The following is a 15,309-nucleotide window of genomic DNA, read 5'->3' on the forward strand; positions in this document are numbered from 1 at the left end:
AGGTCTGTACTAAGTGAGTTTGGTGGGGAGGAGTAGGGGACGGCCATTTATGCAGCAGCTTTATCTGAAATGATTATGGAGGGGCTGTAGGTGGGAGGTTATGGGAAGAGGGAGCAGCCTCAGTATCTGTGCTTCAGAACGATCTAATTCTCCAAGAAAAGAGCTAATCACATCAAAAAGGGGAGATACCCAAAAACTAAGTACCATAGAGAATGGCCACATGCAGTGAGGAGATCTGCCCTGGGGGGGGGGGGGGGGGGGGGGGGCACACTTGGGGTAAAGCGCCTGTCTATGCGGGTTACTAGGAGAAAGAGAAATATAGATATACAGCTGAGTGAATTAGTCTAAGATGCTTTTCTCCATGCCTTGGGATCTTCCAGTAATTTGGACTATTTGTGGCCTACAAAGTTGGATAATGAAAAGATAAAACATTAAAAAAAATCCCCCAAAAGTTGCAAACTTGCTTTTTATTTTTCCCTCCGCAAATAATAATGATTTTGTTGCACCGTACATTTCATGGTGTCATTATAAAGTACATTTGGTTGTTCAAAAAACAAAAACAAAAAAAGCCCTAATATTCTTTTCTGATAAACAACAAACAGTAAATGAATGGATAGATAGAAAGAAAGAAAGAAAGATACATAATAAATAGATAGATAGATATGATATAGATAGATAGATAGATAGATATGAGATAGATAGATAGAAAGAAAGATATGTGATAGATAATAGATAAATAGATATGAGATAGATGGATATGAGATAGATAGATATGAGATAGATAATAGATAGATAGATATGAGATAGATAGATAGATAGATAGATAGATAGATAGATATGAGATAGATATGAGATAGATAGATATGAGATAGATAGATAGATAGATATGAGATAGATATGAGATAGATAGATAGATAGATATGAGATAGATAATAGATAGATAGATATGAGATAGATAGATAGATAGATAGATAGATAGATAGATATGAGATAGATAGATATGAGATAGATAGATAGATAGATAGATGTGAGATAGATAATAGATAGATAATAGATAGATGTGAGATAGATAGATAGATATGATATAGATAGATAGATAAGAGATAGATATGAGATAGATAGATAGATATGAGATAGATATGAGATAGATATGAGATAGATATGAGATAGATAGGTAGATAGATATGAGATAGATATGAGATAGATAGGTAGATAGATATGAGATAGATATGAGATAGATAGATGATAGATATGAGATAGATAATAGATAGATAGATAGATATGAGATAGATAGATATGAGATAGATAATAGATAGATAGATAGATATGAAATAGATAATAGATAGATAGATAGATAGATAGATAGATATGAGATAGATAGATAGATAGATATGAGATAGATATGAGATAGATAGATATGAGATAGATGATAGATAGATAGATAGATATGAGATAGATATGAGATAGATAGATATGAGATAGATGATAGATAGATAGATATGAGATAGATAGTTACAGGACATAACAGTGATTAGCATATGAGATTAGCAATACAAGAAAAATGGGTAGACATAAAAGAATAATCCACTTTACCCTAAATAAACTCAAGCCCCTTCACTACAACCTTATTGCATTCAGGCCTAACCACTAAATTAGATCTCAGGCTTGACCCCTAAATAATGACATCTGACCCCAAAGTAAATGTAGGCCATTAACCCCAATAACATAAAGGATGGAAATGTAAAGTGTATGTTCACAAATGCCAGAAGCCTAGCAAATAAAATGGGGGAGCTTGAGGCCTTGATACTGGAGGAACATATTGATATAGTTGGGGTCACTGAGACATGGCTGGTGATATAGTTGGGGTCACTGAGACATGGCTGGTGATATAGTTGGGGTCACTGAGACATGGCTGGACTCCTCGCATGACTGGGCTGTCAATCTGCAGGGGTTTACATTGTTTCGCAAGGATAGAATGAACAGAAAAGGTGGTGGAGTCTGTCTGTATGTAAGAAGTGGTATGAAAGTCAGTGTGAACGATGCCATAGTGTGTGATGATTCTGAGGATGTGGAATCATTGTGGGTAGAATTACAAAAGGAGGGAAATACTGAAAAAATAATATTTGGTGTAATCTACAGACCCCCTAATATCACTGAAGAGATAGAAGGTCGGCTGTATAAACAAATAGAGAGGCCGCCCGGGCAGGTACAGTAGTAATAATGGGAGATTTTAACTATCCAGATATAGATTGGGGTCCGGGGTTGGCTAAAACTACAAAGGGGCGACAATTCCTAAATTTATTGCAGGATAATTTTATGGGCCAGTTTGTGGAGGACCCAACAAGAAGTGATGCCTTGTGGGATCTGATCATTTCCAACAACACAGAGCTGATTGGTAATGTAACTGTGCGGGAAAACCTTGGTAATAGTGACCACAATATAGTTACTTTTGACTTAAAATGTAGAAAACAAAGACAGGCGGGGAAGGCAAAAACATATAACTTTAAAAAGGCAAATTTCCCTGGGCTGAGAGCTGCACTACAGGACATAGACTGGGGGGAGGTGTTGTCAAATACTGATACAGAAGGTAAATGGGACATCTTTAAATCAACTCTAAATAACTATACAGCTAAATATATACCAAAGGGGAACAAATATAAACGATTAAAACTAAATCCTACATGGCTGACACATGATGTTAAAAGAGCAATAAACAACAAAAAAATAGCCTTCAAAAATTACAAATCTGATGGGTCAGCTATAACATTTAAACAGTACAAGGAGCTTAATAAAATCTGTAAAAATGTAATAAAAACAGCAAAAATTCAAAATGAGAGACAGGTGGCCAAAGAAAGCAAAACTAATCCTAAATATTTTTTTAGACATATAAATGCAAAAAAACCAAGGACAGAGCATGTAGGACCCCTTAATAATGATAATGGGGAGGTTGTCACAGGCGATCAAGAGAAGGCGGAGCTACTGAATGGGTTCTTTAGTTCTGTATACACTATGGAAGAAGGAGCTGACATTGGCCAGGTCAGTGCTGGTAACACATCATGTACAGGTCAGTGCTGGTAACACATCATGTAATGTACTGATCTGGCTTAATGTAGAGATGGGACAAGGTAAGTTAAGTAATATAAATGTAAGCAAATCCCCAGGACCGGATGGATTACACCCAAGAGTTCTTAGAGAGGTAAGTTCAGTAATATCTGTACCCCTGTTCATGATATTTAGAGATTCTCTGGTGTCTGGTATTGTGCCAAGGGACTGGCGCAAGGCGAATGTGGTGCCAATCTTCAAAAAGGGCTCTAGGTCTTCCCCAGGAAACTATAGACCGGTAAGTTTAACGTGCATTGTGGGTAAATTGTTTGAAGGACTTATAAGGGATTACATACAGGAATACATAGGGGATAATAGTATTATAAGTGATAGCCAGCATGGGTTTACTAAGGATAGAAGTTGTCAAACCAATCTAATTTGCTTTTATGAAGAGGTGAGTAGAAGCCTTGACAGAGGAATTGCTGTGGATATAGTGTTTCTGGATTTTGCTAAAGCATTTGATACTGTCCCTCATAGACGTCTGACAGGTAAGTTAAGGTCTTTGGGTTTGGAAATTTTAGTTTGTAACTGGATTGAACACTGGCTCATGGATCGTACCCAGAGAGTGGTGGTCAATGATTCGTACTCTGATTGGTCCCCGGTTATTAGTGGTGTACCCCAAGGTTCAGTACTGGGCCCACTGTTGTTTAATTTATTTATTAATGATATAGAGGATGGTGTTAACAGTTCTGTTTCTATCTTTGCAGATGACACCAAGCTTTGTAGCACGGTACAGTCTATAGAGGATGTGTATAGGTTACAAGATGACTTGGATAGACTAAGTGTCTGGGCATCCACTTGGCAAATGAGGTTCAATGTGGATAAATGTAAAGTTATGCATCTGGGTACTAATAACCTGCATGCGTCGTATGTCTTAGGGGGGATTAAACTGGCAGAGTCACTGGTAGAGAAGGATCTGGGGGTACTTGTAGATCACAGACTACAAAATAGCACAATGTCAGGCTGCTGCTTCCAAAGCCGGCAGGATATTGTCATGTATCAAAAGAGGCATGGACTCAAGGGACAGGGACATAATACTCCCCCTTTATAAATCATTGGTACGGCCTCACCTGGAATAAATATGCTGTTCAGTTTTGGGCACCTGTCCATAAAAGGGACACTGCAGAGTTGGAAAGGGTGCAGAGACGCGCGACTAAACTAATATGGGGCATGGAACATCTTAGCTATGAGGAGCGATTAAAGGAGTTACAATTGTTTAGTCTTGAGAAGAGACGTTTAAGGGGGGATATGATAAACGTATATAAGTATATTAATGGCCCATACAAAAAATATGGAGAAAAACTGTTCCAGGTTAAACCCCCCCAAAGGACGAGGGGGCACTCCCTCCGTCTGGAGAAGAAAAAGTTTAGTCTCAAGGGGCGACACGCCTTCTTTACCATGAGAACTGTGAACTTATGGAACAGTCTACCTCAGGAACTGGTCACAGCAGGAACAATTAACAGCTTTAAAACAGGATTAGATACATTCCTGGAACAAAATAAGATTAATGCTTATGAAGAAATATAAAATCTCATCCCTTCCCCAATATCGCGCCACGCCCCTACCCCTTGATTCCCTGGTTGGACTTGATGGACATATGTCTTTTTTCGACCGTACTAACTATGTAACTATGTAACTATGTAACTATGTCCCGGGGTCCCCGTCTGCCGTCAGGGCTGGGATTCCCATTGCAGGACGCACCCGCATGTGAATCCCAGCCAGTCACTCATCCCGCTCCGCTGCCTCTGTGTCTCAGCTCCGGCGCGTGCGTCCCTGTCTCCTAGGGCATCCGCGCGCTGGAGCTAAAGGGCCAGTGTGCCCATAATTCATGTTTGCACCTGACACCACATTATAGGTCCCTGCACCTCCCACACTTCCCTGCCAGATCTTCAGTGCCCCTTGCTTGGGATTAAGCGTTCCATATTGCCTGTTTGCCTCACCTGTGTATCCAGACCTTCCCGCTACGTTATTTGACTCCGCACCTTTGCCACCTGCCTTGACCTTTGTGGTGTCCCTGGTACAGGATAGGGTCCTGTACCATCCCCAAGTCCCCTCAGGAAGAGTCCCTGCAGTCCATAGGGCTCTCCTGCAGAGCTCACCCCTTGCTCACCTTCTGTTAATGCATTGTAAATGTGTTGTGTACATATTGTTCTTTGTATATAAAGTTGTACAAAGGTATAGAGGCTAATCATGTGACACACTATCATGTGACATTACCCAGAACTCCCTGGGGACAGGAACACCAGGCTTCGCAACCAAAAGGGGCTGTAGTCTCTAGATTCACTCTCTTGTTCCTGAACTCACTGATCTCCTGGATTTCAGCCAAGCACAATACCTGTACTATCTAAATTCATCCCCGCTAGGCCAAAGCCTAAAGAACCTGCAGCCACTTCAAAACGTGAGTTACTAAGCTCTACCTACAATTCTAGTGACTACTACTCAACTCAAGAATAATATTAATAGCACAGTGGCCTGCATAGATATTCTCAATACTACAAGTCCCAGCAAGCCTGTGAGGTATCCTGCATCCCGGTTGCCTCTAGAGAAACTGCATAACTGTAAAGACTGTTTCTTAAAGGGTAGCTCCCACCATCCTATTTTTTTTTCTGTCCCTGCCTATTGCCCATCTATCCCTAACCCCCTCCCTGCTTTTAATTTTTATTTTTACTATATTAAAAATGCCTTTTGTCTGCCTGGCAGTGTGCTCACTACCAGGCAGACTTCCCTAGCAGGCACCACGTCATTGATGCCTGCTGGGGCCGACACTTCTGCCCTTAGTTCATCTACACAGGGTGCCTCCAGCTGTTTCACCACTACAACTCCCAGCTTGCCCTGACATCTATTGGCTGTCAGGGCATGCTGGGAGTTGTAGTATTGAAACAGCTGGAGGCACCCTGTGTAGATAAACTATTAGTTAGTTACATGCGGCGCTAGCCCGTCCCTTCCGTCTCCCTCCCCCCGCGCCATACCCCGTTCCCTCCATCACAAACCTCCCTCCCGCATACCCCGTTCCCTCATCACACTTACTGCAGAGTCCGGCAGCATCGGCGGGGGCGATGTGCGGGAGGAGTGGCCTCCCAGCCAGTGGTCTGGGAGCCAATGCTCTCGCTCCCTGCCTGTCTGATTGACAGGCAGGGAGCAAGCGCAGGCTGAATGAAAAAGGACCGATGCCCGGCCACTAGTGGCCGGTTTCCAAATGTAAATTAAATCATTTTAATAAAAAATAATAATAACAATAAAAGAATATTAGAGATATGTTGTAGTACATAAGTACTACAACATATCAAAAAATAAAGTTGGGGACAGTGCCCATTTAAGAATTATAAGTAAAAGTTCCAGTTCTTTCATAACTCCTGCTGTGGATATTCCTTTATTGAAGACCGTTATTGGGTTGGTTGACGGCGGTTACCATACCAGAAGAACCACATCCTGGCGTCACGAATAATCAGGGGTTAATAACACCTTACCCCACAGGGTTAATACCACCAGACCCTGCTACACTGTTGCAACACCTCAGCTCACCACACCTTCTGCTACGTTTGACTATGTTACTGCCTTATCCTCTGGTACCTGTGTGGTCGAGCCTTGTCGGGGGTAGCGACCTGGGTGTCGCCTGCCACAGTAAGTCCATCCTGGCGGGCTCTGGTGAAGACCAGCGGCACCTTAGACTCCGCTCCCCGATGTGGTCCGAGTCATCAGCCACACAGGTTAGAGGATCCACATCCAGCTCCGTTACACTGAATACATTCAGATCGCAGACCAGACCCTAAATGAATTCAGATCCTTTAAAAAGCATCTTATTTTATTTTAGTGCAAAAACATTTTTGTTTTACTACTATTATTATTATTATTATTATTATATTTATCTTTTAAATTTCATCAGATCTGAGGTCTACATTAAAGGAGCACTCCGGAGCGCTGGTACTTAAAAAAAAAAAACCTTTCCAAAGACCTTTCCAACGATACCTCATTTATCAAATTTGGCCCAGCCATTCTCTTGTAATTGCCACCTGTAGCAGTAAGCAGCCATGTCATAAAGACTACATTTCCCATGACTCCCTGCACCAGCTTCCTGTTAGCTGCTGCTCTCTCCCCCCCAGGAAATTATAATAAATTATAATAAAGTTCCTTCCCTCCTTCCATGTGCCCATTAGCGCAGTGTTTCCCAACTAGGATGCCTCCAGCTGTTGCAAAACTACAACTCCCAGCTTGCCCGGACAGCCGAAGGCTGTCCGGGCATGCTGGGAATTGTAGTTTAGAAACAGCTGGAGACACCCTGGTTGTGAAACATTGACATAACTCTTGTGCACTACTACAAAAATGTGTCCACCTGCGCCAAATACCTGAGATCATGTACGGTGGTGATGTTCGTGCCGCCCACGCCCCTAATAAAACCGATACATTTTTGGGAATATTACCATATGGATGTGAATATATGCGGAAAGAGATTTTTATTTTAGAAATAAATCGAATTTTTAACAGAATTTTGAGAAAAAAAATAAAAAAAAATGTTTTCCCAAATACCTGGCGTTCTAAACTTGCTAAAATCTCCTGTAAGCATGGACCAGTCACCGAAAGAGTTAATGTACGGCAGAACTCACCTGTGCCCGGCAGTGGGTAGGTCAGAACCCTCAGGTTAACCGTTTCAGTGCTGGATGAAGATGATACGATCCGTCTGTCTGGTCGCAAATAGTGTAGGGCTAACGTAGGCAGCGATAGGAGCCTAGCGTTAGCCGTATGCTATTTGCGTAGTACTGCGCATGCGCAGAATAAATTAACTTTGGGGGAGTAGCCGGCTCCGGGCTAAGATGGCGGCGGTGCAGAAGAAACAGCGGTCGAGCGTCATAGATTGAAGAAAAAGGAGCCAGCTTCCGTTAGAAGGAGAAATGCGGGAGAAGACCAGGAAAAGAGCGATATGGATAAGGTAAGTGATTTACAATGTTATATAACTTTGCTTTAGGGTTAGTTTACCATAAAAAAAAACTAGCATCGGAGTACTCCTTTAACTTTGGGGTCAAATGTCTGTATTTAGGGGTCCTGTCTGAGATCTGATTTAGTGGTTAGGTCTGAATGTAATAATGTCGTAGTTTAGGGGATGGAGTTTATTTAGAGGAAAATGGATTTTCTTCGATTTTTGTATTTCCTAATGTTGTCCAGCAGAGGGAGCTATAAAGGAAAAATAATGATTGTAACAAAGCAACCTGTACAGTGGTCCCTCATCATACGATGGTAATCCGTTCCAAATGGACCATCGTTTGTTGAAACCATCGTATGTTGAGGGATCCGTGCAATGTAAAGTATAGGACAGGGGTCTACAACCTGCAGTCCTCCAGATGTTGCAAAACTACAACACCCAGCATGCCCGGACAGCCGTTGGCTGTCCGGGCATGCTGGGAGTTGTAGTTTTGCAACATCTGGAGGTCCGCATGTTGAAGACCACTGGTATTGGAGGTTATACTCACGTGTCCCCGCCGCTCCGGACCTTCACCGCTCGTCACCGCTGCCCTGGATGTTGCCCTCCATCGCTGTCGCCGCGTCCCCGGGGTGTCCCCGACTCTCCTGCAAGGCCTCTTCTTCCCCGGCATCCGCGCTCCTATTGGATGACGGGACGGCGTGCGCAGAGACGTGATGACGACGATGGAGAGCGCCGGTGATGCAGGGGATCCCGAAGAGGACGCGCAGGAGCCCCGAGGACAGGTAAGTGATCGTCAGCGGAGCACACGGGGGACCGTAAACGGCTATCCGGCGGCAGCTGAAGTCGTTTATGCGATGGCCCCGACATACAAAAGCATCGTACGTTGATGCTGCCTTCAACATGCGATGGCCTCTGAGTATGTTGAAATTAGAGATGAGCGAATTTACAGTAAATTCAATTCGTCACGAACTTCTCGGCTCGGCGGTTGCTGACTTTTCCTGCATAAATTAGTTCAGCTTTCCGGTGCTCCGGTGGGCTGGAAAAGGTGGATACAGTCCTAGGAAAGAGTCTCCTAGGACTGTATCCACCTTTTCCAGCCCACGGGAGCACCGGAAAGCTGAACTAATTTATGCAGGATAAGTCATCAACTGCCGAGCCGAGAAGTTCGTGGCGAATCGAATTTATTGTAAGTTCGCTCATCTCTAGTTGAAATGATCGTATGTCGGGGTCACTGTAAATGATTAGTGTTAATTTGTGGAAGAAAAAGTGAATTCTGTATGGAAGAATATATTGGATTTTGCTGCAGAATAGAAAATCCCCCTACAGACCCCAATAGAATTTTTTTGCGTAACCAATTTTACTTTTTAATGACAACTTTCATTTTACCATAAAATGTATGGCGAAACCAAAAGAATATTATTGTATTAAAGGGGACCTCTCATCAAATAAACTTTTGATATATTTTAGATTAATGAATGTGGAATAACTTTCCAATAGCATGTTAATGAAAAATATGCTTCTTTCTATTGTATTTTTCCCGATCAGTCCTGTCAGCAAGCATTTCTGACTCATGCTGGAGTCCTAAACACTCAGAGCTGCCAGCCTGCTTTGTTCACAGCCAAACAGGCTGTGAACAAAGCAGGCTGGCAGCTCTGAGTGTTCTCCTTTGTGAATAAAGCAGACTGGCAGCTCGTAGTGTTTAGGACTTCAGCATGAGTCTGAAATGCTTGCTGCCAGGACTGGTAGGGAGACCCCTAGTGGTCATTTCTTCAAAGTGGAAAATTAAATAGAAAGAAGCATATTTTTTTAATAACATGCAATTGGAAAGTTATTCTGCATGCATTAATCTATAATATATCAAAAGTTTTTTTGATGAGAGGTACCCTTTAAAAAGAAGACCACAATTTTGCAAATTTTGGAAGGTTTTGTTTTCACGCTGTAGACTTTATAGTAAAACTGAGGTATTTTCTTTATTCTGTGGATCAATACGATTACAATGACGCCCATGTGTACATTCTTTTCTATGATTAAACTACCTTTTAAAAAAACTTTTTAAACAAAATAATTATGTTTAAAATTTCCCTGTTCTGACCTCTATAATTATTAATTTTTTTCATATATGGGGCGATATGAGGGCTAATTTTTTTTTCCCACCATGATCTGTAGTTTTCATCAGAACCACTTTTCTATGTATGTGACTTTTTGATCACTTATTTTTCCATTTTTCTGGGACCAAAAAGCAGCAATTTTATTTTTTGGTATTTTTTTTTTTACGTTTAACGTTATATTTTAAAAGTTCAGACATTTCGCCATTGTAGCGATACCAAGTATGTTTATTTTTTTTTACATTGTTATATTTGTAAAATGGGAAAAGACAGGAATAATTACTTATTTTTTATTTTTTTGTGGAGGGACTTATTCACTTTTTTAAATATGTTATTTCAAACAAAAATTTATTTCATATTAAATATACATATCTATAGTCACTTACCTACCTAACTGTTGGGGTTCTAACTAACTACCTATCTAATGGGAGATCTACCTATCTAATGGGGGTTCTAGCTACCTACCTACATACCTAATGGGACATTTACCTACCTAATTAGGGTATAGCTAACCAATGTGAGTTCTAATGACCTACATATCTAATGGGGCATCTACCTACCCTATGGGGGTCTAATTACCTATCTGTCTAAAGGAGGATCTACCTACTTAATGCGGGGTACTATCTAACTACTACCTACACACCTAAGAGAGCATTTACCTACCTAATTGGGGTATAACTACCTACCTAATGGGAGTTCAAACTACCTATCTAATGGTTGTATAGCTGACAACCTAATGGGTGGGTCTAATTACCTACCTGTCTAATGGGTAAATCTACCTACCTAATAGAGGTCTACTTACATAATGGGGGTTGAAGATGCCTACCTACTTAATGGGGACCTTCCTTCTTAATGAAGGTATAGATGCCTACCAACCTACCTAATGTTGGTTATAGCTACCAACTTACTTCATTACTTCATAAGGAGGGGGGGGGGGGGGGGGGAGCTCTATCTTCCCAACATGATTTCAAGCTACCTAAAGGGGGACCTACCTACCTATGGGAAGGACTTGCTACTTACCTACCTAATTTAATGTACATCTACCTTATAGGTAAAAAAAAAAAATCATAAATTCTGTACATTGGTCCCTCAAGTTACAATATTAATTGGTTCCAGGACGACCATTGTATGTTGAAACCATTGTATGTTGAGACCATAACTCTATGGAAACCTGGTAATTGGTTCTGAAGCCCCAAAATGTCATCCAAAAATAGGAAAAGGTGAGGATTAAGCAAAAATAAGCAGATAACTAACATAAATAAAGCAAGTCCTTATATATAACAGTAAGAAAGAGCTGCTGGAAGTTGTAAATCACTGTCTATGTCAGTGTTTCCCATCCAGGGTGCCTCCAGCTGTTGCAAAACTACAACTCCCAGGATGCCTGGACAGCCAAAGGCTGTCCAGGCATGCTGGGAGTTGTAGTTTTGCAACAGCTGGAGGCACCCTGGTTTGGAAAAACTGGTCTGTATAGAGGACAGGAGCTTCTTCAGGGTCCTGTACAGTACATGCAAAATGTAGCCGCTCCCTCACCTGGTATCCAAAGGAGCAGCTAAAGAGTAAAGAGTCGTACAGAACATGTAATACCACCCTGTACTGTAGGGGGTGCTACCAGACACCAGTCAGTGCATACACTTCAGTAGTACAGGTGTAAATGTCCCTTCTGATTGGTCGGTTCTTCCGGCCATTGACACGTTTCACAGATCTGGACTGTCCGTACATTGTATGTTGAGTCTGGTTTCAAGTTACAATGGTCCAGAAAAGACCATTGTATGTTGAAACTATTGTATGTTGAGGCCATTGTAAGTTGAGGGATCACTGTATAAGGTTTCATATGGCAGAACTGTATTACAGAGATATTTAACCGAGGAACTATGCTGCTAGAGGCAAATATCTTTGCAATATGGCAGACAGGAGCCTAGTCATAGGGGTGAGAATTGTGGTGGTTGCCAGGCCATGGTGCCCATCTATGCCTCAGGAGAAGACACCAGTATTATAATTGGCATATGGTAGTTAGGGGGGGGGGGGTTGTTGTTGTTATAGACAGACGTTACATTAGGACCCAGAAGCTTCATGTCACCACGTTACGTTGTCTGAGGCTGCGCTGACATTTCCTCTGTCTATTCCTGCAATATCACTGAGAAGATGAGAACAAATGATACTATGGGAGGGAACAGGAAACCAAATGATCTCATAGAAAGTTAGAAGAGCCGGGGCCACAACTATTGGGGAGCCGGGGCCACAACTATTGGGGAGCGCGGCGGACGAATTCTTGTACTTCAAATCCTTTCAGATACATTGGAATCACCATAACCATGAATAACCAGATTCTTCTCATACTGATAATTGAAGTTCTCCAAGGTAAGGGTTAATATTAACTCATCGGTTCCACAATTTGATGCAATCTTCATATGGAAGTTAACTGGGGCACAAACTGTCTGAGGGTCTCATCTAGTTTTATGTAATACTTGTGACATGTACTTTATGTTGTTATTCATAACCCAATATTGTTGTTTACATCCTGAGGCTGAAGACCAAATATTTAGAGTTTGATAACATTTTATTCAGTCCTAAATAGTCCTGGGAGGAGTAAACGCCGAAGTTCACATTTTATGTCTAGTTTGTTACAATGTATCAGTGCAGTTAAAACATATCAGTTTGGAGACAAGCAAGCAGTGATCTTGAAAATGAAAAATGTAAGCACAAGTTATATTAGGAAGTTGCAGAACTTTTCATTATATTACAATTTATGACACCTAAACCATAATAATAACTTGTCTATAAGGTTTACTCTGGAAATTACCATAGACATTAGCATTTTCATGGAGGGTCCCCCCATGGTCACCAACAATAGGAAACATTCTCAAGTTAGGGACACAGAGATTTGATAGGTAAAATATGTCCTAGATTGATGATAGATAGATAGATAGATAGACAGATATGAGATAGATATGAGATAGTTATGAGATAGATAGATATAAGATAGATACATATGAGATAGATATAGATAGATAGATAATAGATAGAGAGATAGATTAATAGATATAGAAAGATACACAGTGTTAACATAACTATTACTACCTATTCAGTTATTCCCCCTTTTAACAAGTAGTGGGTACCGCTATGGGCACTATTGTAGCGCCCACATAGTTTCTCTTGTAGATTTGTGGTACCCACAGCTGCTCATCTAGGAATATTGGGGTTGATGAATACCAACCAAACAATGTTTCACTCAACTTTTTGTGTTTTTCAGGTTGTTGCCAGGTAAAGGTGACTCAGAGTGACCTTCTCCTGATGGTCCCCACCGGGCAGCCAGTGAACATGTCCTGTCACCAGGACAGCAATGACAATTATGTGGCACTTTGGTACCAACAGAAACCCAGTCAAGCTCTGCAGATCGTGGTGTATTCCACAGACGCTAACAGTGCAGACATGGAGGCCGGATACGACAGCTGGACGTTCCATAGACCTTCTATTCTGAAGTCTTCTCTGGGGAAAGCTGCAGCCGAGAGCAAGGATTCTGCCGTGTATTTCTGTGCTGCTAGTAGACACAGCTACAAACACCTAAGAGACTGGCTGCACAAAACCTATAGATATACTGGAGAGAAACTCATATAGACCACTAGGGGGCACTGTCTGCATAGATGTTTCACATTGCTAGAGCTATCTATCTATTTATTTATTTATCTTATTTCTATATATCTATTTTAAATGTATCTATCTTATTTCTAGCTATCTATCTCATATCTATGTATCTCATATGGGAGATACTGTATATAATGTGAGGGGTGGACTCACTTATGGTATATACTGTATATATAATGTGAGGGGTGGACTCACTTATGGGAGATACTGTATATATAATCTGAGGGGTGGACTCACTTATGGGAGATACTGTATATATAATGTGAGGGGTGGACTCACTTATGGGATATACTGTATATAATGTGAGGGGTGGACTCACTTATGGGAGATACTGTATATATAATGTGAGGGGTGGACTCACTTATGGCATATACTGTATATAATGTGAGGGGTGGACTCACTTATGGGAGATACTGTATATATAATGTGAGGGGTGGACTCACTTATGGGAGATGCTGTATATATAATCTGAGGGGTGGACTCACTTATGGGATATACTGTATATATAATGTGAGGGGTGGACTCACTTATGGGATAAACTGTATATAATGTGAGGGGTGGACTCACTTATGGGAGATACTGTATATAATGTGAGGGGTGGACTCACTTATGGGATATACTGTATATAATGTGAGGGGTGGACTCGCTTATAGGAGATACTGTATATAATGTGAGGGGTGGACTCACTTATGGGAGATACTGTATATAATGTGAGGGGTGGACTCACATATGGGAGATACTGTATATATAATGTGAGGGGTGGACTCACTTATGGGATATACTGTATATATAATGTGAGGGGTGGACTCACTTATGGGAGATACTGTATATATAATGTGAGGGATGGACTCACTTATGGGAGATACTGTATATATAATGTGAGGGGTGGACTCACTTATGGGATATACTGTATATATAATGTGAGGGGTGGACTCTTATGGGATATACTGTATATAATGTGAGGGGTGGACTCACTTATGGGAGATACTGTATAAATAATGTGAGGGGTGGACTCACTTATGGGAGATACTGTATATATAATGTGAGGGGTGGACTCACTTATGGGAGATACTGTATATATAATGTGAGGGGTGGACTCACTTATGGGATATACTGTACATATAATGTGAGGGGTAGAGTCACTTATGGGATATACTGTATATATAATGTGAGGGGTGGACTCACTTATGGGATATACTGTATATATAATGTGAGGGGTGGACTCACTAATGGGAGATACTGTATAAATAATGTGAGGGGTGGACTCACTTATGGGAGATACTGTACATATAATGTGAGGGGTGGACTCACTTATGGGATATACTGTACATATAATGTGAGGGGTGGACTCACTTATGGGAGATACTGTATATATAATGTGAGGGGTGGACTCACTTATGGCAAATACTGTATATATAATGTGAGGGGTGGAGTCACTTATGGGATATACTGTATATATAATGTGAGGGGTGGACTCTTATGGGATATACTGTATATATAATGTGAGGGGCGGACTCACTTATGGGAGATACTGTATATATAATG

The 15,309-nt window shown here is 41.2% G+C and overlaps 1 gene segment (V, D, J or C); it reads left to right on the top strand.

Moving 5' to 3' along the window:
- Positions 1 to 12,355: 12,355 nt before the first annotated feature.
- Positions 12,356 to 13,737, top strand: LOC130283096 (T cell receptor beta variable 10-3-like). The segment is given in 2 exon segments: positions 12,356 to 12,480; positions 13,373 to 13,737. Coding segments are annotated over 2 exon segments (411 nt in total).
- Positions 13,738 to 15,309: the final 1,572 nt, after the last annotated feature.

Source organism: Hyla sarda, chromosome 7 (assembly GCF_029499605.1).
Source record: "Hyla sarda isolate aHylSar1 chromosome 7, aHylSar1.hap1, whole genome shotgun sequence".
In the NCBI taxonomy this organism is placed as follows: Eukaryota; Metazoa; Chordata; class Amphibia; order Anura; family Hylidae; genus Hyla; species Hyla sarda.